The sequence below is a fragment of the Artemia franciscana genome, unplaced genomic scaffold, assembly GCF_032884065.1.
Source record: "Artemia franciscana unplaced genomic scaffold, ASM3288406v1 PGA_scaffold_62, whole genome shotgun sequence".
Taxonomy (NCBI): domain Eukaryota; kingdom Metazoa; phylum Arthropoda; class Branchiopoda; order Anostraca; family Artemiidae; genus Artemia; species Artemia franciscana.
The window spans coordinates 822,974-847,906 of record NW_027062701.1 but is presented as its reverse complement, the minus strand read 5'-3'; the positions used below and the strand labels follow the sequence as shown (position 1 = coordinate 847,906).

Here is a 24,933-nt window from a genome sequence, read left to right as displayed (position 1 = left end):
TTTTAATTACAAAAGCACGTAGATGTGACAAATTCCTGATAATAATAACATGAACTATAACATGTGTTATAGAAAAATGCTGTTTTTCGTAAAAGATTGATTATATTATTTTTTTTTTTAATTACAAGAGGCTTTCAACCCCATCAATTTACATTGAAATGAGCAATTAAACAACTCTCTACGATGTTCCAGTGCCCCGCTTTCTGAGGAAAAGAAAAAAGACCTTATATGCAGAATATCGTGGTTTCAGCCACTTTTCTTGATTTTCAAGTCAATATATTTTCCTTGTTATTCAAGCCAAGGGACATTTAGTTTCCTATTTAGGGCTATTGCGCAAGGCGGTTCTAATAATGTACCTCTTTTTTTGATCTGACTCTTATTTTAGGAGTTACGGGCAATTTGTTTTTTTTACTATGGGACGTAATATTCTCTTATAGGTTGCTAGCTACCGCTGCAACCCGGATAATGGATTTTACACAGAAGAAAAAATTGAAACTATTGAGTCTGCTCAATTTTAAAAGATGAATATGTTTCATAATGTTCTTGTCTACTTTGCCTACGTATTGTAGTACCAGTATGATCGGGCTCGTAAAAATTTTTTATCCATCTCTAATACAGGTGAACCTTCAAAGCAACGTTGCAGCTCTAATGATCTGTAGCTCTGGACGTACGTCTATTAAATCTTTATCGAGTGACGAGCCAAATGCATAGTATTGTTTACTGTTTACGAGAGGTTGCATGTTTCACGAGAGGAAACAACCGCACTAAGAACTTGAAGAATAGTTTAGTGAGATGCCCCTTCCCGCGCTCCTTTTGAAATGGTCTCCTGTGAGAGGTTATCTCTGAAAACCTGTCTGTTGGTTCCTTTTAAAGGAAGTTTAACAGACACAGTTCTATGGGGAAAACAATGATAAATGATTATCTATTGGCGCGTCAAACCTCAATTTGTAACAGCTTAGTGCCATAAAAATTGTCAAAAAATGCATTTAACCAAAAAAAAATAAAGAAATTTCTTATCTGGTGGTCTGAATAAACCAGGAAAGACTTTATTTGACTAGTAAAACTGATACCTAGTGTTTTTTTACAGCTAAAAACAGTCTTGTCAAATGGTAGCATTTGTGCCCTCCTCTAACCAAGTGCTAATTTTGGTATGAATGGATTCCAAGATGGTATTTGACAAAACTTATGGCTCTGTTAATCTAACAAACAATAAGTAGACATAGAGTTGTTTGTATGTTTCATTAGTGCATTTGTTTCCTTATTTTTCCTTATTTTTCCATTTCAAATAGTGGGATTATTTCTGTCAGTGTGTGATGTTAATAAATATCACACACAAAATAAACATAGCTGTGGTAAAAACCTTCCAACCTTTGTTCATGAACCTTGGCCTTGTGAATCATAGCCTATATTGTTAACCACGACAATAAGTTAGGTTATAACGACAATGACAATAAGTAGTCATGGCCCTTGTGGCTCTAGAGCATCAATTAAATATCTGTCTATCTATCTATCTATTTTTGTGTTATTATTTTAGTCATTTTTATTATTTCTTGTGAGAGTATTGTGTGTTACCATGGTATTATGTGCCGTATTACGTGTCTTTTGTTATGCTGTGTTATTATTATGTGACGGTAATCGTTGCTGCTATGTATGTTTTTATGAAATCCATAAATGCTTGTTTGTTTTTGCTTTTGCCATGACCCGATGAGGCTTTTGTAGCAATAAATATCTATCTATGCATAACAGCAAAATGACAGTGAAATGAAAGTAAAGGGTGAGATTGAAACTTCAAAATAAATGAAAGTTCTGCTATTCAAGAGGTAGTCTGCCGTAAGCACTCTCCCTTTAACGAAAACGCAAGTTTCTAAATTGCCGTAGACTAAAATAAGAATTTCATGTCCCTCTTTGATATTGTTCAAGAAATTCATATTTTTTTGATCCAAGTTTGTTTAAGAAGTGGAATATTATTTTTTTTCACTTGAACGGAATTTTTGAACTTTAAGTCAGTTTGAAAGAAGAATAATAAAAAAAAATTAAAAATCTGGCTACAATGTGCTTGCGTCAAATTAGAATATTATTTTCATTCCAGATTTGTAAATTGCCTGCCTCGCCTAATGTCATCGTAATTCTAGAATCGTTTTTGAAGAATTTTGCAGTGAATCTAATCATAAAGACTCCGGATAAAACGAGAACAGGATCTAAAGACCTCACTATTTTAGAAAGGTAATCCATCTCAGCTTATCCCAACTAACTTTAAAGAACTTGATGAAAAATTAAGATGAGCTCGAATTGGGATAATTGCAAGATGATTTAAAAAAATATATTATGGAATACACTCTAACTGTCTTCAGTAGAATTACAAAAGCAAAATCGTTCATTCTTTGTCATATCAAACGAACGAAGAACTGCAAAGTCAGTCGTAATAGTCTAAAATGAGATTAGTTGCAAAATACAAATCTGAAGTAGAGTGAAAAATAGGCAAAGAATGACGATTAGTTTTAATTACGACGATAATTTATTAGGTCTTCAAGGTGAGGCAGAAAGGAAGTATTCTTATATGATTTAGCGCTTTTGAAGATATAACAAAAAATGCTGTTCGAAGTACGTAATAGTAAAGTGCAGGTTTGGAGTTTGAAGCGGCGGTAGCCCCGCTCTCATTTAGGTAATCTTGAGGTATCTAATCTTGAGGGGGGATTACCTGGTGTTGAAATAAAAATGTTCTAATTCTAAGTTAAATAATAAGGCCAAAGACTCAGATGAATCTCTCATTGCCTTCCCAATACCTTCTACACGTTGCTTTTTAGAACAAACTGGCTTTCCATCAGGGTTGCAGCGGTAGCTGCAATCTAGTAAAGAGTGAATCGCGTCTCATTATCAAAGAAAGTTTAATAACACTTTTTGATCAAACCGTCTAGTTCGAAAAGTTGCTATTTGTAGCTGATTCAAGAATGATAATTATTATTTGGATTAACCTTAAGAGTAAAATGTTACTGCGAAAACAAATTTATAGGAATTTCGAAAAGGAGCCTGAAACCCCTCTAAATGGTGTTGGTGTTTCCTGAAGTCTGACTTGACTATTCGTTTTGATTTCTGCTCGTTTTAGTTCCAGTCAGAATAATTTCTTCTTTTTTTTGGTTTTGTTTTTTCAACCTCAACTTGACTATTCTTGTTTCATTTCTGCTTGTTTTAAGTCTTGTGTATTCATTCCTAGTAATTTCTGTTAATTTAAGTTTAGCATATTGTATAACTTTGTTTCTGTTCGTTTGTTTCGCTCTTTACTTTTATTTGACATATACTTGATGACGTGGACACAAATATTTGAGACAATTAAAATTGCTTTACTTTTTTCAAAAAGGCTCCTTATTGTATTCATAATTTTCTTCCTTTTAAATCCATTCTTTTCAAACACATGTAAGACAATAAGCTAACTGAAATTGAAGATTCAGCAAATACATTTAGTTTTCAGTAACACTACTTATTCTAGAGAAATGGGAAACTTTAAGGATAGCAACACTACCGTTATAAATAGTAGTTTTTGTTTGTTTTAGGTCTTCATTTGCTCTTGATTTTCAGTAGAAAAATCAATATTCTTAAATTTAATAAGTAATAGAGAATATACCTAAACCAGTACACTATTTCTCGAAATGTTGAATGCTTGCGCTCTCAGGTTTATATATTTTTTTTCTTTTTTTAAGAATTTTTTTTATCCTTTTTATGATAAAGAGCTTATTAAGTAGTATCTCTAAGAAAAATGCAATTGTTAAAGAACTTGTGCTTGTTTTACAAATATTGTGTGTATGCTTTGACTAAGTTTTTTTTGCATCTTAGTTCGTAGGGTTAGTTTGGTTCAGTATTAGTGTTTTACTTTTAATTTTTTTTCTTTCTCTTTACTTGTCTTTTTTTCTGACTGTCATTAAAATAGGGCCCTGGAAATGGTCCTGAAATATTCGGTATTTTGGTGTAATGCTTGTTATGTGTTTGTTTTAATAATGAAAAAACTACTGTTTTTAATAGCTGTGCTTTAAAAACGTTGTCAATTGTTTTCCGAAGGAAAGTTTTGTATGATATTAAAACTCAAATAAAGGAGAAATAAAGTCATCAAATAAGCCAAACTGAAAGCGCAGAGAAATTAGTATGAACGAAAAAATAAAACAAAAAAAAAGTCAAATTAAATTATATATTGAAAATTCTGTAAAATGACAAAATTATCCCGAATAAAAGTGAGGCTACTGCCCCCTTAAGCCCAATAAGGATGAGAGTCCCATTATCGCTTTATTGCTCAACAACTCTCATTGTCTTTCTTCTAAAAAAAGTGTTTTAAGGGATTTCTTTTAATTATTTTAATAAGTTTAACATTTTTTTCGTTTTTAATCAAATTTTATTGGAGTTAAATCTAGGAATACTTGTAAAGTCTCTTTTTCCAACTATTCTGCTTAAGAACTAAAATGTTGAATTACAATTCAAACGTCAGTCAAAATTTCAAAATTTTATCAAAATCTTTGCTCAGGTAGTTGTGCGCAATAACGTACGAGTAATACAATAATATGTTTGTATTTGTGTTGGATGGGGAGGAAGATTTTCAATCGTTGAAGATTGAAAATCTGCTGAAATTTCGGTTTTACATGGGTTCAAAGCCATCGTGGTATTAACCAAGTGACATATAGCAATCGCAAATTCTGTCGGTCTGTCGGTCTGTCTGTCCCGGTTTTGCTGCTTTAGGTACTTCCAGGTAAGCTAGGACGGTGAAATCTGGCAGGTGTATCAGGGACCGGACCAGATTAAATTAGAAATAGTCTTTTTCCCGATTTGACCATCTGAGGGGGGGTGTTGGGGGTCCGGTTAATTCGGAAAAAATAGAAAAAATGAAGTATTTTGAACTTACGAACGGTTGATCAGATCTTAATGAAATTTGATGTTTGGAAGGATATCGTGTCTCAGAGCTCTTGTTTTAAATCTCGATCGGATCTGGTGAAATTGGGGGGGGGATTATGGAGGGGGATAACCGGAACGGATCCGCTCTCTTTGGGGTAGTTGGGGGGGGGGGAGGGTTAATTCTGAGAAATTAGATAAAATGAGGTATTTTTAACTTACGAACGGATGATCGGATCTCGATGAAATTTGATATTTAGAAGGATGTCGTGTCTCAAAGCACTTATTTTAAATCCCGATCAGATCCGCTGAAATTGGGGGAGTTGGGGGGGGGAGAACCTAAAATCTTGGAAAACGCTTAGAATGGAGGGATCGGGATGAAATTTGGTGGTAAAAATAAGTAGGAGTCTTAGATACGTGATTGACAAAACCAGAACGGATCTGCTCTGTTTGGGGGAGTTGGGGGGGGGGGGTTAATTCTGAAAATTAGAAAAAATGAGGTATTTTTTACTTACGAAAGAGTGATCGTATCTTAATGAAATTTCATATTTAGAAGGACCTCGAAACTCAGATCTCGGAATGGATCCGCTCTCTTTGGGGTAGTTGGGGGGGGGGAGGCTTAATTCTGAAAAATTAGAAAAAGTGAGATGTTTTTAACTTACGAACGGATGATCAGATCTCAATGAAATTTTATATTTAGAAGGATATCGTGTCTCAAAGCTCTTATTTTAAATCCCGATCAGATCCGCTGAAATTGGGGGGAGTTGGGGGGGGGCTAACATATTGGTAAACGTTTAGAATGGAGGAATCGGGATGAAACTTGGTGGGGAAAATAAGCAGAAGTCCTAGATACGTGATTGACATCACCGGAGCAGATCTGCTCTCTTTGAAGGAGTTGGGGGGGGGAATTAATTCTGAAAAATTAGAAAAAATGAGGTATTTTTAATTTACGAAGGAGTGATCCGATCGGATGAAGTATGGAAGAATATCGTGTCTCAGAGCTCATATTTTAAATCCTGACTGGATCTGGTGACATTAGGGGGAATTGAGGGGGGAACCTAAAATATCGGAAAACGCTTAGAGTTGAGGGATCGGGATGAAACTTTGTGGGAAAAATAAGCACAAGTCCTAGATACGTGATTGACATAACCAGAGCGGATCCGCTCTCTTTGAAGGAGTTGAGGGGGGAGTTAATTCTGAAAAATTAGAAAAAATGACGTATTTTTAACTTACGAAGGAGTGATCGGATCTTAATGAAATTCGGTGTTTGGAAGGATATCGTGTCTCAGAGCTCTTATTTTAAATGCCAACCGTATCCGGTAAAGGGGAAGTCGGGGGGGGGGGACCTAAAATCTTGGAAAACGCTTAGAATGGAGGGATCGGGATGAAACTTGGTAGGAAAAATAATCACAAGTCTAGATACGGGATTGACATAACCGGAACGGATCGGCTCTCTTTGGGGGAGTTGGGGGGGAGGGTTAATTCTAAAAAGTTAGAAAAATGGGTATTTTTGACTTATGAAAGATTGATCGTATCTTAATGAAGTTTCATATTTAGAAGGACCTCGAAACTCAGATCTCTTATTTTAAATCCCGACCGGATCCAATGTCATTAGGGGGGAGGGGGGAATCTTGGAAAACGCTTAAAGCCGAGAGATCAGGATGAAACTTGGTGGAAAGAATAAGCACAAGTCTAAGATAGGTGTATGATATAACTGGACCGGATCCGCTCTCTTTCGGTGGAGTTGGGGGGGGGGAGTAAATCGGAAAAATTAGAAAAAATGAGGTATTTGTAACTTAAACGAACAAGTGATCAGATCTTAATGAAATTTGATATATAGAAGGATCTTGTGCTTTAGAACTGTCATTTTGAATCTCGACCAGATCCGGTGACATTGAAGGGAGTTGGAGGCGGAAACCGAAATTCTTGGAAAACGTGAAAATCGAGGTATCTTACGAATAAGTGATCGGATCTTAATGAAACTTGATATATAGAAGAATCTTATGTCTCAGATGCTCCATTTTCGATTCGAATCGGATCCGGGTACATAGAGGGTTGGAGGGGGGAAACAGAAATCTTGGAAACCGGAAATCTTGTAAAACCCTTAGAGTGGAGATATCGGAATGAAACTTGATGGGAAGAATAAGCACAAGTTATAGATATGAGATTGACATAATTGGTACGGATCCGTCTTTGAGGGAGCTGGGGGCTGTTAATTTGGAAAAATCAGAAAAATTGAGGTATTTTTAACTTAAGTACGAGTGACCGGATCTTAATGAAATTTGATATTTAGAAGGAACTCATGTCTCAGAGCTCTTATTTCAAATCCCGACCAGATCTTTTGACATTGGGGGAGTTGGAGGGGGAAACCGGAAATCTTTGAAAACGCTTATAAATGTCGTAGATACGTGATTGACGTAACCGGACTGGATCCGCTCTCTTTGGTGGAGTTAGGTGGTGGGGTTAAGTGCTTTGGCGAGTTTGGTGCTTCTGGGCGTGCTAGGACGATGAAAATTGGTAGGTTTGTCAGGGAGCTGCACAAATTGACTTGATAAAGTCGTTTTCCCTGATTCGACCATCTGGGGGGCTGAAGGGAGAGGAAAAATTAGAAAAATTTAGGTATTTTTAACTTACGAGTGGGTGATCGGATCTTAATGAATTTTGATATTTAGAAGGACTTCGTGACTCAGAGCTCTTATTTTAAATCCCGACCGGCATTAATCTATTGATTTTTAGAATTTTGCTAGAGCTCATACCATATGAGCTCTTGGCTCTTTCGACCTCGTCACAAGTGCCATATGAGCTCTTAGCTCTTGTTTTCATTGTAGTCCCTGTCTGTATCCCCATTGTTTCAAGTTGATCTGTGGGAAAAATTGAAATTTATTTGCCACAAATCGGTACAAAAAAAATTCTTTCGTATTGTGTTTTCCACACTGAGGTCCTCTTGGTCCAGTCTACATACCCTGAAAGTTTCAACCTGGTTGAAAAAAAAATATTATCCATGTTAAGATGTCATAAATTGAAGCAATTCAATTTATTTTTTGAAAATGTTTTGTTTCATGTCCATTTTGGTCAGTTTGCATGCCAAGTCACTTACAAGCTAATCTGAAATAAAGAAGAATTTATGCCCCTTTTGAGTGTCATAAATAGTCACGGCATTTTTTTTTCTCGTTAAGGACTAGTTGTCCGTATTTACATCCTTGTAATTTTCAAGCTAGTCAGGGAAAAACAACTTTTTCAGATATTAATAAAAAAAACTGAACTTACAGCTGTCTGAGCTGTAAGAGCTGTCTGAACTTACAGTCTTAATAATTTTGGACTTCTTAAAGTTAAAAAGTAGAAAAAGTTTAAAATGAATTTTGTTCTCTGTATAGTGCAACTTATGTTCTGGTCTTTAGAAGCCACAAGGTGTGTTAGCTCTATTCCTCTCTTTTTCAGTTTAGCTTGGCTATTTATTGTAACTTCTGTTCGTTTTTGGTGTCATTGGTGATTTATGGGAATTCGAAGCTTGAAAATGTTGGACTAGATTTCTGCTCATCTTTGGTTTAACGCAGCTCTTTACTTTTATTTGAACAATTTCTTTATGGAAAAGTTTGTTGTTTTTTTTTTTTAATTTATTTTTGATCGTTTTTAATTTATATAGTCTTTTCATTGATTAAGAAAAAGAGTATTTTTCTCTATAAGAATTTAGATTTTGGCTTACTTCTTATCTGTTGGACAATATTTTGCAATAATTTTTATTGATAGTTGTACCGTAATATTTTGGATTGATGTGAACGGTAAAAATATTCTAATGTATGTGTGAAAAATCTGCATAATATTTAGGGATCTTTAGGATCGACGAAAATATAACCCCCATCATGATATAACCTTGGGCATAGACAAATATTAATTAGCTACTCCTTCCACGCGCCTTAAAAATTTCAACTTAATACCCTTGACTTTTCTTGGGATATCAGACACCCTCTTTTGACAAAGTTGTACATACACAGTGCATTTTGATTTAATTCAGTTCCTCAGTTAAGATGTCCTGGCAATTTTAACTTAATACCTTTACCTGTTCCTTAGATATCGCAAATAATCCATATCCATAAAATTGGTTGCACATAGTGTCTTTTGATTTAGTTTAATTTCCCCAAAAACATATTTAAAACACTAAAAAACCAAAAACACTTAAACTCTTTTGATTTGGTTCAATAGTAGTATTATTAGTAGAAGTGACAGTAGCCAAGTTTACTCCCCCATAAGTTCATAAGCCAAGGGAAAGCAGCCTCTGCTGTTAGTTTCCTACCTCCTCCGAGCTACCTTTAGGAAGTCAAGGGAAAAAGACGTCATATTCTAGTCTTTACACATGTAGTCAGACGAAAATGCCAGTTTGAAGTAGAATTAATCAAAACGATATTTTTTACCCTGAGGAATTTGGAGGATTGTAACCTTGCATGAAAAATTCTTTACAAATTAACAGAAAATGCCTAATTATACTATTATTCAGAGATAAAAAGGATACTTATTTAAATATGTCTATAGCCTATATGCCTTAAAAGATATTGGAATATGTCTATAACGAAAAGGGAAAGTGAATAAGTGGTATTTAATGTAAAATATAGTTAGTTTTAAAGATGATTATCGTCTAGGTCTATGCAGAAATGTTCGCTATGGTAAATATACTTGTAAAATTAACATTGTTGCTAGTATTCGATACATCATTTCTGTTTTTGAAATTGATGCGCACCTATTTTAGTATTATTTTTTATAGGGTTAACTTATGTAAAGAATTTATTGACAATATAAGGATCATGTTTGACTTCACACTAGAAACATCTTTACTATATAAAGAAGAGGATTGCCAATGGGAAACTTTCAAATCGCTTGAACCAGCAGCAATAGCAAATGGTTATCGTGAAGAACATCCTGTGCAATTAAAGCAGGAGATATGTTGCGAAAGTGCGGACGCTGAAGGTAATAAATTATTATGTAAATATGTACTAAGTAAAATTGAAAGGTTTTAGGAATGACATTTTTGTCATGTCTGGAGAACCAACAGGAAGCGGTCTATTTAGTAACTTTTTGAATTGCCTCACTCAGACTTCGTTCACTTTGTCAGAATAATTAAGAAGTCAGTCTCATCTTTGATGGATCCATCTGTTTTCGAATGTTTTGCAACTATCTCGTTGGTGATGGAGTATAACCGCCGAGAACATCCCCGTGTAGCAGCTTTTTCAGCCTTCTCATCTTTCTGCTCAGGGGCATAACGCTGTAGTTCGAAGGTTTAGGTTGTGTCAGTGGACACTGTTGGAAGCGTTTTTTTTTTCACACCTGTTATATGATCTGCCCGATCAGATCCTATGACTTGACGAAGATCCCTTCTTCCTTCGGACATCTTTTCAGGCTACTCGCTTCATGGGTGACATCGTTATAAAGTATTGTGATAGCAATACAAACTGCCTCCGGGATTTCATCTCTCAGTAAACCAAAGGCTTTGAACCTGTTAGTAGATTTTACAGCAAACTGCAACCGAAATTCTTGGTCATTCAATTTTTCACAATCGTAGGACCATGTCCGGTTTTCGTCACTTGTTTTTGGGTCGGTAGTTCAACTCCGATTTTGGCAAACGTAAGGGAATTAAACGTAAGGGAAGTTTGGAAAAGATACCAGCGCCTTTAAATGTGCGAACATCGCACAGGGACGTCTCTCTTCTTGCTTATTAGAGTGTTCATCAGGTTTTTGCATGTCCACCAGATGAAGTCCAGCAGTGCGTGTGTATATCTTTATGGCCGAATTAGTATAACGACTACCAATACAGTTGCACAAAATCGTTTCTACAAGCAACTCTCTATTTTCGTTTTATTCTCCAAGATCATGAGTGGCCAGAACTCCGACACAATAATCTAACGTTGGCAATCTTCGCATTGAATTTCCCCGTGACACATAAAATGTCACATCTGGTTACCTCATTAAGAACGGAGTTCAGTTCATTATAGGATGTTTGTTGGACATCTGTGACTTCGTTATTGGGTGTATAATATACAAACAGAGTCATTCGGGCATGCTTCTCATGGAATCAAGCAGTCACAATGTGGATGCTCGTGGGTTTCCGACTTAACAGTGATTTTGCCAGATATCTTTAATTACTATGACCCCTCCAGTTCCACGTCTTGTTTCTTGGTCACGGAATACCAAGGAATTTTCACCCAATAAGTAACGGAAACTACTCTGTGACAGAAGAAGTCCCTATCACTGCATTGAAGTGATCAGATATCAGAGGTAAAGGTATCTTGGGCACATAATTCGCTTGCCCGAAACTCAACTACCAAAGATCTTTTTCCAGCTCTAGCCAGGGAGCACAAAAAGTAGAGCACAATGGAAAGAACACTCTACGATGACGCTACCAAGCTTACCTCACAAGTTTCAGTGCTTCACTTTAATCCGGATAGGAGGATTTTTTGACGGTCGTAGCAATGAGATATGAGTTTTGGCTCTTCTTTGGTGCCCTAAACCCCTGTGGAGGCACAGAGAATCTAAGGTGTAAGGTAAGTTGAAATTTTAAGGGCAAGAAAAGCTCTGGCATGCCGTGTAGGAAAATTCTCAAAGATGCAAAGAGTCGGGGATTGAGAGGGATAGCAGACACTCTCATGTATAGGATAAAAATATGCCGCCTTAGGGCAGTATGGTCTCTAAAATTGAAAGGCTATATACATAGCGTTTTAGTAATTCTAAATTTATCAGCCATCTCATAATGCTTACTCGATAGCTCCTTGACCCTAGTCAGGCCAAAATTCTTGTTTAATGACTCAAAATGGCAAAAACTGGAATTTTTCTATGCCCCCGTCTCTTTTACTACTTGAAAATGGCATTAAACTTCTAAGTTTGCGTTTGAACATGCCATCTCATGTACTCTCTGACCACTGGCTCAATACTGTCAAACTAAAGGGAAAAAATAACCCCCATAGTGAACTATGGTCCTCATGCAGCACGAAATATTCTGTTTTTTTAGACAGGGGTTTCAAACCTCCGTCTAAGAATTCTCAGGTCTTTTAGGTAAGACGATGAGATTTTCAACGGAGTCTTACCTTTTTTTGTAAGTTTTCTTTCCTCTTTTCTGAAATTTGACACATTTCTTATCCTAGTAACTTTCGATGGATATATTTATAGTTAATTAATTTGACGTATGCGGAATCAGCATAAAAATTAGATTCTTCTTCAGAGTTTCTGTTTTTGTTGTCAGTTAACATTTAAAAAATTGTTAACATTTTTCATTGTTAACATTTAAAAAATTCTTTTTTTGTTGTCAGTGGTCATTTTTTACGTACATTTTGATAGTATGAACTGTTTGTAAAGCATAAGCATTTGATTCTAGTTTACCACCTTTTTGTGGATAATTCCACGCTATCGCTTACCCCATTATCTCAGTTGTGACCACTAGTGACTTTTAATCGTTGCTACCACAATATTCTAATAAGGTTACGTTTAAGCTGAACTCCTAAAATTTTGGTTGGGTCGTTTGAATTAAATGCATAATCTATGTAACTTTTGTTGTTAGCACAAAAACAGTTAGGGGGAAAAGGTGGTTAGGCAAAAAAGGGGTATTAGTACGATGGGTTGTTACGACAAAAGGGGATAGTAAAACTGAAATTGGGAAAGAGTTTTCTAGGTTTAAAATTTTAAATTAGTTCATCGTTTCGATTATATCGTTTTTTTACGATATGAAAAATTTTTCTTCAGTCGTTTTTACAATAATCAATCTAATTTCTGTGCTCACTGGCGGCGTTCCAACATGTCTCCACAATGCGAACATTTGTTCTTGTTTCTGTATTTAACTTCTTAATTCATAATGGAGTGCAGCTGTTTTTTGTGAACACTACTGACAAGTCGTCAAAGCTATCAAATGTGGCTATGATATCGGCAGTATGCTCTATGCATTTCTAATGGAGTTTCAATAAGATAGGATCAGATAATGGACAAGTTTGCAATGCTGGTATAATGTTACTCCAGTAGTTTATGGATATATTAGACATGCCAATTTAATATCCAGTTGAAACTTGAGTCGGATAGGTTCCGGCTAAGCCTTGAGGGGCTGTATTAATATCTCTAGTTCCCATCAATTTAACCGTTTTTGATTAACCACTATACTTTGTTAGCCTTATTCACTATATATCTGACGGCATGTGATTGAAAAGTGGAAAGAAAGGAAAGAAAGGCAACTACGCAATAACCCAACCTTTCAAAAGTTTTTTTTATGTACATCAACTCATTTATGAAAAAAATTATTAAGAAATATGTTTGTTTGCTAAGATTATGGTTCAAATAAATCTGGAAAGGTTTTAACTAGGTTCAGTTTAACACCCGACTTCTATTGCTCTTCACTGCTAAAGAGGAAAATGAATTTAATTCCGCGAAAGTTTTGTCTTAACAAAAGAATTTTATTTCTGAGATTTGCCGAAACATAAACGTAACTCATCTACGAATTTATTGTTTTCTATCTGGAATAGAGACTAATTTCAGACTTCGTTTCTCCTATAGGGCACTAGGATTCGTTGGTGTAGTAAATTTATAATATAATTGCCTCATTTTTGTTTCATTAGATCATGACACAATGCCCATAAGTAATCTGTTAAAGAAGAGGAAAAAGGAATCGCTGGTGTCAAACGTGGGGCCCTTGGCAAAAAGAAACATAGTTCCTGTGAAATTAGAAAGCGATAGTAAAAGGCTCAGGTTAGATTTTCTTAGCGTTACTAATGCTTCTAGCTATTCTATTGGAGTCCTAAATGTCTGCTTTCGTTTTTAATGCTTCTGTTTTTGAAATCACTATTCTTGTGAGGTTTAACTGAAATTATAATTGAAATCGTGAAATTTTCTTGATTATTGCTTAAATTCAAATTGTGATGTAAATTCTCGACCTTGGTTGCTATTTATTGTGCGTCGGTACTCTAATACCAGAAAATGAACTAGGCTCATTTAAAAGAGAGAACTGTCGTAATTACGTAACATAACACTTGACTTTTTGGTGGATTGTTTCATTTTTGATTTTTACGCCGAAAGCCTCTCTTTTGCCTTAGGAAACTAAAAGATTTTAAATGAATTGATTAGATTCAAAGTTTCTTTCTCCAATGGAGTTGGTTCCTATGCATTAGCAATGGATGGATTTAAAAGGAAGAAAACATTGAAGAAAACAAGGGTGTTTTCAAAATAGTAAGACAAAACTAATGGTCAAAAATGTGTTTAGATTAATGTTGTTTTCCTGAAATCTTGATTAGTCATCTTTTCTTTTTCAGTCCAAATGACATTTGTGACAGTTGACAACCCCTCTCCTATTTATGGTAACTTATGTTAGACTTGGTTTTTCACTGTATAACTTGAAACATTGCGTTGAATATTACTAATCGAAATTCCAAAAGTCGTCCTTCAGGAACAATAATGGAGAATGCACAACAATGGATGTATACAGATTCCCCAAGCAAACCAAAATTTTTAGCAAACTCTCAAAAACTACAGGATTATGTCACCACTGTCACCTGTCGTTGGACCGAACAGGTATATTGCTTGTGGAGTCTATTCAACGGGGAGTAACGATTACCACTTGTTCTTATTGTGAATTTTTCTCCAGATTTATAAGAATTTCGAAAAATATCCTGAAACCCCTCAAAAATGGCATCGGATCGCAACGAAAAGTACATCACTTTAAAGAGCGGCGTGGTGGCTTTCACTCTTGAATCAGCTTGAAATGGTGATTTTTCCTGACTTGATAATATTTCAAGACGCGTTTTTAAATTTTGGGCTAGCAAGGGTTAGGTTTCGTTCTTTCTTATGGGGCAAGCATGATCAGAAATATTTACACTCACAGAATTTTAAATATTAGGAATCGGTGAGATGACTTCTCAAACTTCATTGAGACTCAATTTTAACCTGTGGTAAATTTGGCGTAGAAAATTAAAATGTAAGTCATACCAAACTATTTAAATAATTATATTTATGTTGAAAAAAAAAATGCTAGTGCTCTTCTAAATTCTAAAACATAAAATGTCAATTATAAACTTGCATTTGCTATCATTTGTTTATATTCAACAGATTAAGGAAAATCACTGGCAGTTTTTGTAAAAAAAAAAAAAAAAAAAAAAAAAAAAAAAAAAAACTGAATCATGGTTAATCTTGGATAAAAATTACGAATTGCATTGCTTTATATTAATTAGATAGGAGTTATATTGGATTGGGTTTTATATTTGGATTGTAATAGATTTTTTATTTTTGGAAATTATAAGTAGATAAAACCTAGAACAACTGTATGTAGGATTTGATGAGCCAATAATATAGCATTTTTAATTTTTTGTTTTTTTTTTAAGAAAAAGCGATTGTAGATCCAAAAGAATATTCGCAATTTGGAGCTGGTGATACTAAGGGTTTTTTTTTTAGGTTCAATAGGACCCCATGTTTCATACGATTTCAATTTTCTTGTCTCGATTTCAAATGTTATTTTTATTATCAACCAATGTTAATTATAACTAGTAAGTGCTGGTGATAACCAAGTAACTTTGCATTATTTAATTATTTCTTTTTTATTAATTTTTAGTGGAGGCTTCCAGAGAAATAATCATATTCTTCACGACCCTCGTCTTTCAGCATTAACGGCACTTGGAGAATGGTAAGCTCATATTTCATTACCTACACTACCAATATTATTGCTATATCACCAATAGGTACAGGTAAAGAATGCAGCATTTGGTTCTTACCAGTGGTACTGATCTGCTTTTCAATAGCCCTTCAGTCAGGAAGTGCAGCGGATTAGGAATTCAAGCCTAGCGTGCTAACCACTCGACTAGACCTCCCATAAACTATTGTAGAATATCGCTTGAGTATAGTTTCCTTGGATCGATTCTGAAAATCTTATATGATTGTTTAATTCAGTCGTAATTTACTTTTTCTGTAAAAAAAAAATGATTTCGAATGTCTTCTTTTAAGTAAATATTCCATATTTCATCAGCTACTTAACCATGTCTCCAAGGCACTTAGATGTACTCCGTTATTTGTTTAAAACCATTCTATCTATCAACTTCATAAAACAAATAGCCTTCAAATTGCTCTAATTTGATCTGTAATTTCAGATGGTAATCCTATTACGGTATGCTTTACTGAGGTGAATCCTCCAACTGATTTGGCTTGATAATGTTGCTCGATTCTTATCTTCGAAGATAGTAAAATAGAAAATAGTAAAACAGTGGTTTGCTAGTGATTTTTTGTTTTGTTTATTTTTATAGTCTTGTTTCATTATTATCCTTATTCAGTTTATTCCGATTAGAGAAGATGTCTTCGGGTCAGGGTAAAGGGTCCTAAATGAAGGTTTTATTTCTATGTATGTTACTCTTTTTTTTAATTTTTTTTTTGTATTTTTCGAATAAGTGGCAGGTTTTTTTTGTTTTTGTTTTTTTTGCGTAGTATTTTCTAACCTTAAATTCTTGCAGAGGTAATTTCGAAGTGTCTGCTTTTATTGTTAGTTTTATCATTTTAAAATAGAACTCCTGATATAGAAATTGAAATAGATATTTGATATATAAAAAGACATAGTATGAGAGCTGGAATCCTAACCTTGGTCGGTTAGCGTGATGGTTTTGACGATTGGAAACAAAACAATGGGCCATTATTGTATTTATTGAACAAAAAAATTAGTAAAATGACCAGTCATTTGATGAAATCCTGCTCGTGGCTGATGATTCGATTTTTTAGTGGTAGGGTTACTATACTTCATGTGATTTTATATTCCACTAATTGTGATAAAATCCATTGTTTTGGCTAGTGATTCTATTTAGATCTCCTTATCCTAATATTAAAAATCTTGTTTCAGCAAACTTCTTGAAGATGTGAATAATTGGTCTTTGGTTCCAGAAACCGCATATAGTCAAAAACCAGTATACCCATCTCTTATTTATGGTGTCACTCACCTTATACGGCTCTTAGGTAGGTGATTTGTCTGATTTTTCTTTGAGTTTATAGTTTTCTAGTATCAAAAATGTGAATCATCAGTAAAAATGTTTGAATAGGGCAAAAGCCTCCCTTCCGACCTTTCTTGATTAATAAGGTCTTTTTCCGTTTTCATCTCCTTTGGTCGAAAGTTCGTGTGCTTCGTTTCCAACCCAATTATGTACACAATGCGTTTGCTCTGTCTCTGACTTCCCTCCGGTCAACAGCATCTACGTTCCGTCTCCAAACCTCTTTGGTAATCAGCGCGAACGCTTCATATTGAAATCCTTTTGTAAATACAACCTAAGATCTGGTTTTTAACCCTTGTGGCCAACAGTATGCATACGCTTTATCGTTACGCTTTATATGCCTGGTCGATAGTGCGTACACTTTTGTCTACGACTTCCTTTAGGTAGCAGTGGGCATGCTCGGTAAATAATTTTATTTTGGTAACAAGTACTTACTTTTTCCAAGCTCCAGTGGTAAATAGTTCGCGTCTTCCGTCTAATAATTCCTTTGAGTGAAGACTGCGTATGGTCTGCTTCCGATCCTCTTTGTGCAGTAAGGTTTAAACTTTTCTTTGACGCTCTTTGGTCATCAGTGCGCTTGCTTTGTCTTTGACCCGCTGGGAGTGAATTGAAGTATGAATATCCTAAATCAAAAGGAATTAGATGCATATTTCACAAATGCTGCTCAATTTTATTATAAAGAATACATGGTATGTCACATATTTCTCAAATGATGTTAATTTGTATCGCGAAGAGTTAGCAAGCGAAGTGTTCACAGGTGTATACAGAAATAAGTGTTCAGGAATAGTGTTGACTTGCACCAAAAATGGTATCTAGGGTTTCTTATCCCGTTGATTACAAATCCAAGGCTGTCGTGCAACACAGATATCCAAAATCAAAACCTTTGAAGTAAATATTTCATAAGTAATAAACATGTGACACCTTGCTAAGATCGGAAGCATGCAAAAATTTCAATCTGCACACCTGGACGGTTCTATGACCCGTATCTCCTAACACTCCCACCTTCAACTTTGTACATAAAGATAGGTTTTATTTCTTTTGACTCGTGATTATCTATGGATTATTTAGGGAATAGGCCTTATCCTTTGTTGAAAACGATAAGCTCGGTCATATGATGTATATGTATGAAAGAATGTTCAAAAAACGATATTCGGAACATCATGGTTTTTGTTTGTCTTAGCGTCGACGGAAAAAGAAGAAGAAAATCACCATAATAATAAATATTACTAGAAAAAAACTAATTAAATAGACTAACTATTAGTACATAACGATTTAATTCCTGAAACAATCAACGTTTTGGTTTTTCAATGTTCAAATTGTTAAAAAAAAAACTTTCAAGATATGTTTTGTTTTTCGTAAAGCGTAAATGACGCCACGGCCTTTAAGTTTCGGGAGCGGTAGCCCTAATCCTGCGTGCTGTAATTTCTGTTGATTTTAGGATTAATGTATTCATCTATAGCATTATAAGTTATCTTTATGTTTGATGTGATAATTCATTTTGATTTCTGTACGTTATGGATATCGTTTATTCATTGATATTAATCTCCCACCCCAGAAAAAAGATCTTTAAAAGTTTCAACTTGGTCTCCCAAGCCGTTTCATAAGATATTGCAGATGTGCTATTTTGATAATTCTGGCTCATCATAATTTCGTTGGGTTAACCTTGATCCTTAGCTGTGAATATGTTCTCACGGTCCCTTATATTACAAAACGTTTAGGTAAAAAAAATTGTTTAGCTCTCCACCCTAATACAGAATTTGAAGTCCCCCTGCCCCCGTTGCTTCTCTAGCACTAGCTGATAGTTCCATTTCCATTATTTGAGCCTTCTTTGACATATTGCAGCTATAGCATGTTGATGATTCGATGGATTTAGTGTTGTTTGATTTAGCTCTTATCCCCTCTTCCACTCATAATTCAATCATCACTTACCTCCTTCTCCTTGATACCCTAGCTGTTACAGAAATATTGCAGATACTCCTTTTTAATGACTTTGCAACGTATTATGTCTTTTGACTCACCCTGCCACATTACCCAGGATAGATTAATAATTCCATAAGAGCTCATAGGAGCTGCTACACAAATATGGCAAAACAAATTTGGACCTATGAATTGTTTTCAATAGGTGTTGTCTTCATTGATTCCCCATTGTTCCTGTCGTGTATGTTTACCAGTAAGAGAATACAAGATTTGTTGACCCAGTTTCTGGGGGGTCAAATATCGATAAAATCAAGCTTCAAAATGCTTTGTCTTCGTCGAGGTTTACTCCGCCCTGTTTACATACCCTTTAAGTTTCAGACTTCACGAGTTGGTAAAGCCAAAATTAACTTATCAGTTTTTTTTCTTTATTTATTAATTACATTCTTTAAGTAAAAATTATGTCTCGAATATTTATTGCATTGTTTTTTATTATTAGTTAAGATTTAGGACTGGGAATCAGGAGTAAGTTCAGTTATGTGTCGTTAGTAAATTCAAGTTACTGCCGCTCATTTGAGCAAAGCTCATCTAAAATATATTTCAAGAATATTCCAAGAAACGATCCATGGAAGTTCCAAAACAATCGGGGAGAATTTTTTGGTTTGTTGCCATAGTATTGAAGGACAAGCTCAAACCTAATCTTGTAAATTGTGGTCTACCTGGCCAGGAGCTACGTTCTTAAAATCGATCAGGAAAAAATACTGGCCACTCAATTTTGGGGGGACCATGCTCCAATTTAGTTTTCTATTACATTAGGTTTTCCTCGACTCAGGGGCTTATGGCTATAAGTTTCAAACTAATCAGTGACGACAAGTTTTTGGCCCGTTTCCAAGGCCCCCAACATCCTCCCCCTTCCAGCAAAAATGTGCGGTCCCCTTTAACCTAACAACGATCCTTGAAGGTTTCGAGCTAATCGGAAAAACTGTTGACTTTTTTGGGTCCCAGTATTTGACATGCCTTTTTTCTCTTTTTTTTCGAATCAGGGTCCTCTTGGTAGCTTTTGTTTGTAAATCTTGATTAGCCATATCATTATCTGTTTTTGTTTTTCTTTTGTATAGCGATAATGCCAGAAATACTCTCAGACATGGGATTATCAGAAGAAAAGTGGATTGTTGTGAAGAGCTATTCTGAAGCTTTATTAGAGTAAGTATTGTCTTGTTTTTTCTGTTTTAATATGGGAAAGTAAAAAAAAAAAAAATCAAAGGAATATCATCATAGAAGAAAACTTTTTATAAAACTCGGCCGAATATCCCCACGGAGGGGCTTATAAGAATGGGCTAATGAATTTATTTCAGAAAGGGCTGATTCGTTGCACCAGCGAAACCACGATGATTGTATGTATATAGATTTATGAAAAATATGGGAGAACGTGAAAATTACAGTATATCAATGATGATACTAATGAAAAAGAAATTAATGCACAGGACACGTGAAAAAAAAAATTAAGACGCATTTATATCTTGTAATTGTGGCAATCTGCTGTTTTTTTGCGGACAAATAAGCCGCAATACAAAAAGCTCAAGAATTGTCAGGTATTCGAGGTGTAACTGATTGCATTTGAAATAGACAAAAGAAACACTATTTTTGACGGTGATTTATATGAAAAATAAATCACCAAATTCGTTAATAAATCACCATTTTACCCTGGCCGTGCCAGGTGGTTGATTAGTAATTTTGGCAAGGGGAAAAGTGGCTGTCTCATAACTTTGATTGTCTTTTCTCTTTGCTCATCAAAATTTAGGCCAGAATTCCGAAAAGTTTTTTTTTTGACTTGACAGATTCATAGGCTAATAGTTGAATGACCGTCTTTAGAAAATTAAAAAGAAAAAACTTCCGAAAAAGAAGTTTTCAAAGAAAAGTTAAGGCAATTTAGATAAGCAGAAATATAAACCTACAATAATTTAAACTCAAAACGACCAGAAAGTACTATTAAAAATAAATGAAATCCAAAACAAACAGAAATTAATCATAGCAAACAAACATACAACAGGTACTAATATAAATGAATAAATAAATATTAAAATGAGTAAAACTTCAATCGAACATACAAATCAAGCTGCTGTACCCTTCCCTAACTGTATAAATCTAAAGCCTACTGCGTCATTAGCGCTTTACTTTGGACTTATCACAACATTGATAATAAAGATAAAAATCACATTGAAATAAAATCTTGAACTGATGTCAGTTCAACAATCAATATCATTACATATCAAATGTGTAGTTTACTTCTATTAGTTCTTTCCAAGAAACATATAGTTTTCACTACCATCAATGTTAAAACACACGAACAAAATATTTTATTATCCTGCTTCTACTGGACACCTTCTTGATGGTCGACTGGAAAGAAGGGAGTATTCTTCAAAACAGTAAAGAGGCTAATGTTGGAGACTGATCTGAGGTACTTTATCGCAACGCCAGTGAATTAGCTTTGTCGAATTAACGCTCCAGGTGCCTCCACTTCAACCTATGCCGACAATGCTAATTTTAAAGAAATTCTTTTTTAAGAAGTGGAAAGAGGACATGCAGAGGCTGCATGATATGATGTTACGTCAGGTTAGTGATGAGACAGAACAGGATGAGAACGATAATGTGATCCGTCGCGGCTAGATTCGTGTCTGAGTTTGGGAACCCATGCCAAAAAATAAAACAAAAAATTCCTGTCCTGATTGGTGCAATCAATTTAATCATTACCTTCTAGAAAATATATTTTACTCAGTTACTGTGGATTGCAGCTTTGGAAAGAAGTTTCTGTCGTTGCCAGTAACAAGCGCAGCAGTATTAAGAGTTTTTACTGTTGCAGGACCAATAATTACTGCTAACAATTCAATGATGGATCCATACCTTGTAAACAAGCTTGTTTTAAACATGATAACTAAAAGTCTGTCAAAGCTTTTCATGGAAGTGTTTGAGTCTTTAGTTCTAGTTACGTGTCTCAATTTTCAATTCTAAAGCAATAAAGCAAAACTGACAGCAAATAAGAAATAAACCTACAATAAAAGAAGTGGAATACAGGTTACAGGATCAGGATATCCAGACATAGAATATAAGGCGTTGTCATCGGATTCCCTTGAGGTCTTACACAGCAGGAATGGATATATGGTACATCATTTGAAAATCTATTTACTTTAAATCAAGATTTGCATACTTACGAAACGCGAAATTCGTGTGACATTGTCCATGAGACACTGTCAACAAAAAGAGCTTCTTTTTTAATTAAATTTTTTTTGCACCACCTATTTGGAATTTAATCCCCTTGGAAATCCGGAACTCAAATACCCTTATTACCTTCAAGCGAGCAGTGAAGGGTCATTACAGAAATACTGTTTAGATTTGAATATCGTGCAGTCCTCCTCTTTTCGGTCTTTTTCTTCTCTTTTTTTCTTTTCTTTCTCTTCGTCACCACCCCCCCCCCCCCTTTTCTTTTCTTTTTTTGATAAATCCAATTGATTCGTTGTTTCAGTTTGTTGATTGTCTAATTATTCTTTAGTTAAGTTTCTACCCTAGCCAAGCGCTTTTTATACTTTCCTGGCAGATTATGTACAGTAGTTATGTGTTTATTGTTTAAATATGTATGATTGAATTTAACAGAATTTACTTTAATTCCCAATTTTGTCAAATCAGTTCAATCCTCAGACAGTTTAAGATTTCGCTTTCGATCGTTCGGATTAAAAGAATACTTGAGAGAAGTTAAGCTTGGCGTATCGTGTTTATTTTGTCTCATGTTTGTCATGCTAATGAAGCTGAGAAGGAAATGTTGATTCTGAGAAATGTATATTGGAAAACATCACTAACAAACCACAACAATTTTTACTATTTTTGAAGATAAGAAGCAAGCAACATTATCAAGTCAAGTCAGTTAGAGGATTCACCTCAATAAAACATACCGTAACAGATTTACCATCTGAAATTATAGATCGAATTAGAGCAATTCGAAGGCTATTTGTATTATGAAGTTGATAGGTAGAATGGTTTTAAACAAATAACGGAGCACATTTAAGTGCCTTGGAGACACGGTTAAGTAGCTGATGAGATATGGAATATGTACTTGAAAGAGAACATTTGAACTGATTTGAACTGAACATTCCGACCAGAACTGATACAAATTTGATTTTCGAAATCTTTGAAAGAAATGCAAAACATGAGAACAAAAACTGGTGCAGGGCAGCCCACGTATATTGTTCGTGGCTTCGAGGACCAGTCTCGATGAGCTGCTAGTACTAGTAATTATATTTCTGTAAAATGAGGATTCTCTGAAAGGGAGCCTAGATCAATGATCCATTCTCTGAAGATTGGGATCCTTCCGCACACTACCATCGCAAAGAAGACTTTTGATATCACTCTGGTGCAGGAAGAGCGATATTTCAGATGTATTTATCTCATACTTTGCAATTTTTCTATCTTTCTATCTTTCGACATGTTTCTTCTGACACCAGGAATAATAAAGTAAAACCATGTTTAAGAACCCTGTTCGAAAAAGCAAAATTTGCTTTCCATCTTAGTTTGGTCTAGACTAGAGACATGAAATGCAATTTTTGGTACAATTCTGGATATCTCTATTTTCATAATACCAAAGAAAAAACTACATTCTAAAATTCTGTAGTCAGAAATTTTTAGATATCTATTGAAAAAAAAAGATTTTATGTATATACATATATATATATATATATATATATATATATATATATATATATATATATATATATATATATATATATATATATATATATATATATATATATATATATATATATATATATATATATATATATATATATATATATATATATATATATATATATATATATATATATATATATATATATATATATATATATATATATAAAAGCATTATACCCGCATTTGTAGCTAAGGAAAGAATTAAATGGTCTTTTTATTTGTGTTTTGTTCTTCTGTATCTCCAAAGGCTAGTTTAAAAAAAAAGATTTAGATACAAGCTATGAACTTTCGAGTCATTTTTTTAACCTGCTTATTGTTTCAAAAGTACTTTCAGCAATGTGTTTACCCTATCGAGGTTGAAGTTTTACAGGCCATCCTTTCGTTTTCCAGAATCATTGCTGCCACAAAATCGATAAATCGATCTTACGGTGAGAGTCGATCGATACAGCATAAAATCGATCTTACGGTGTAGCGTTATTTAGTACCTAAGCATGATTTTGGTCCAAGGCTACAACAAGTAAACAGCAAACACTAAATAACCCTAAACACTACAAGTACAAATAATGTCAATAACATCACATATCAAAATAGAAATAACGCTTTGCCCACTTTCACGTCGTATAATCTCTCAATATATTCTATGCTATTCGAAGAGAGATGAAACCTCAAACGTCTTCAGTTCTTATCAAAGAGCCAAGAGGTGAGCATGATCTTCATCACCTATCTGTTTATGAAGTTCAAATAATAATAAAGGGTCAATTTCTACTTGTTTGGTGCATTTTTTTATCTTGAGAACTAAACTGTTTTCTTTTCTACAGGTATATATCAAGTCAAACGAGTTTACTAAGTAAGGTGAACGAAGAAAGGATCTAAAGGAAATTTATGCTACAATCGCTAAGTTAGACATTTGGTGAGAGTTGCGTTTAGGTTGTCACGCAATGGCGAGAGAGCTATGCCTAAGTTCAATGTTTTTAAGAGAGCTATGAACTTTTTAATTTTTTTGTTAATTAAATTTCGTATTTGTTGCTTATATTCAATAATATGAAAAAAACTTCGTTTTCTTAAAGAGTTAAAGAGGCTGCGTCCCAAAGTCGAACCTTAAAACGTACAGGAATTAGAAGAGGCAGTTGGGGGGCTGCCGCCCCCCAAACCCCCAGCTTTTAAAGACTCTTTTGTACAGTTTTTTTTGTGGGGGGACTTCATTGTTACTAATTACTAGTTTCGGCGCAATGGTTCTCCTGTCCTCTTGTGTTCAACATTTTTCGAAGTTATTCCATTATTCATTCATTTCAATTTTTTGTTAATTAAAAGAGGGCCTTTCCGAAGCCAAGAGCGGGGGGTTAGCAAAAAAACAAAAAACCTGTACAAAAGAGTCTTTAAAAGCTGGGGGTTTGGGGGGCGGCAGCCCCCCAACTGCCTCTTCTAATTCCTGTAC

The 24,933-nt window shown here is 34.7% G+C and overlaps 1 protein-coding gene across 1 annotated transcript in view; it reads left to right on the top strand.

Annotated features, from left to right (window-relative positions):
• LOC136042096 (MSL complex subunit 3-like) overlaps positions 1–24,530 on the top strand; it is a 38,908-nt gene extending 14,378 nt beyond the window's left edge. Inside the window, exons 5-11 of the mRNA XM_065726995.1 lie at positions 2,090–2,223; positions 9,626–9,828; positions 13,452–13,581; positions 15,434–15,505; positions 16,703–16,815; positions 19,880–19,964; positions 24,317–24,530. Of these exons, the coding sequence (XP_065583067.1) occupies positions 2,090–2,223; positions 9,626–9,828; positions 13,452–13,581; positions 15,434–15,505; positions 16,703–16,815; positions 19,880–19,964; positions 24,317–24,371 (792 nt within the window). The 3' untranslated portion in view covers positions 24,372–24,530. The remainder of the gene's footprint in view (positions 1–2,089; positions 2,224–9,625; positions 9,829–13,451; positions 13,582–15,433; positions 15,506–16,702; positions 16,816–19,879; positions 19,965–24,316) is intronic.
• The last annotated feature ends 403 nt before the right edge of the window (positions 24,531–24,933 follow it).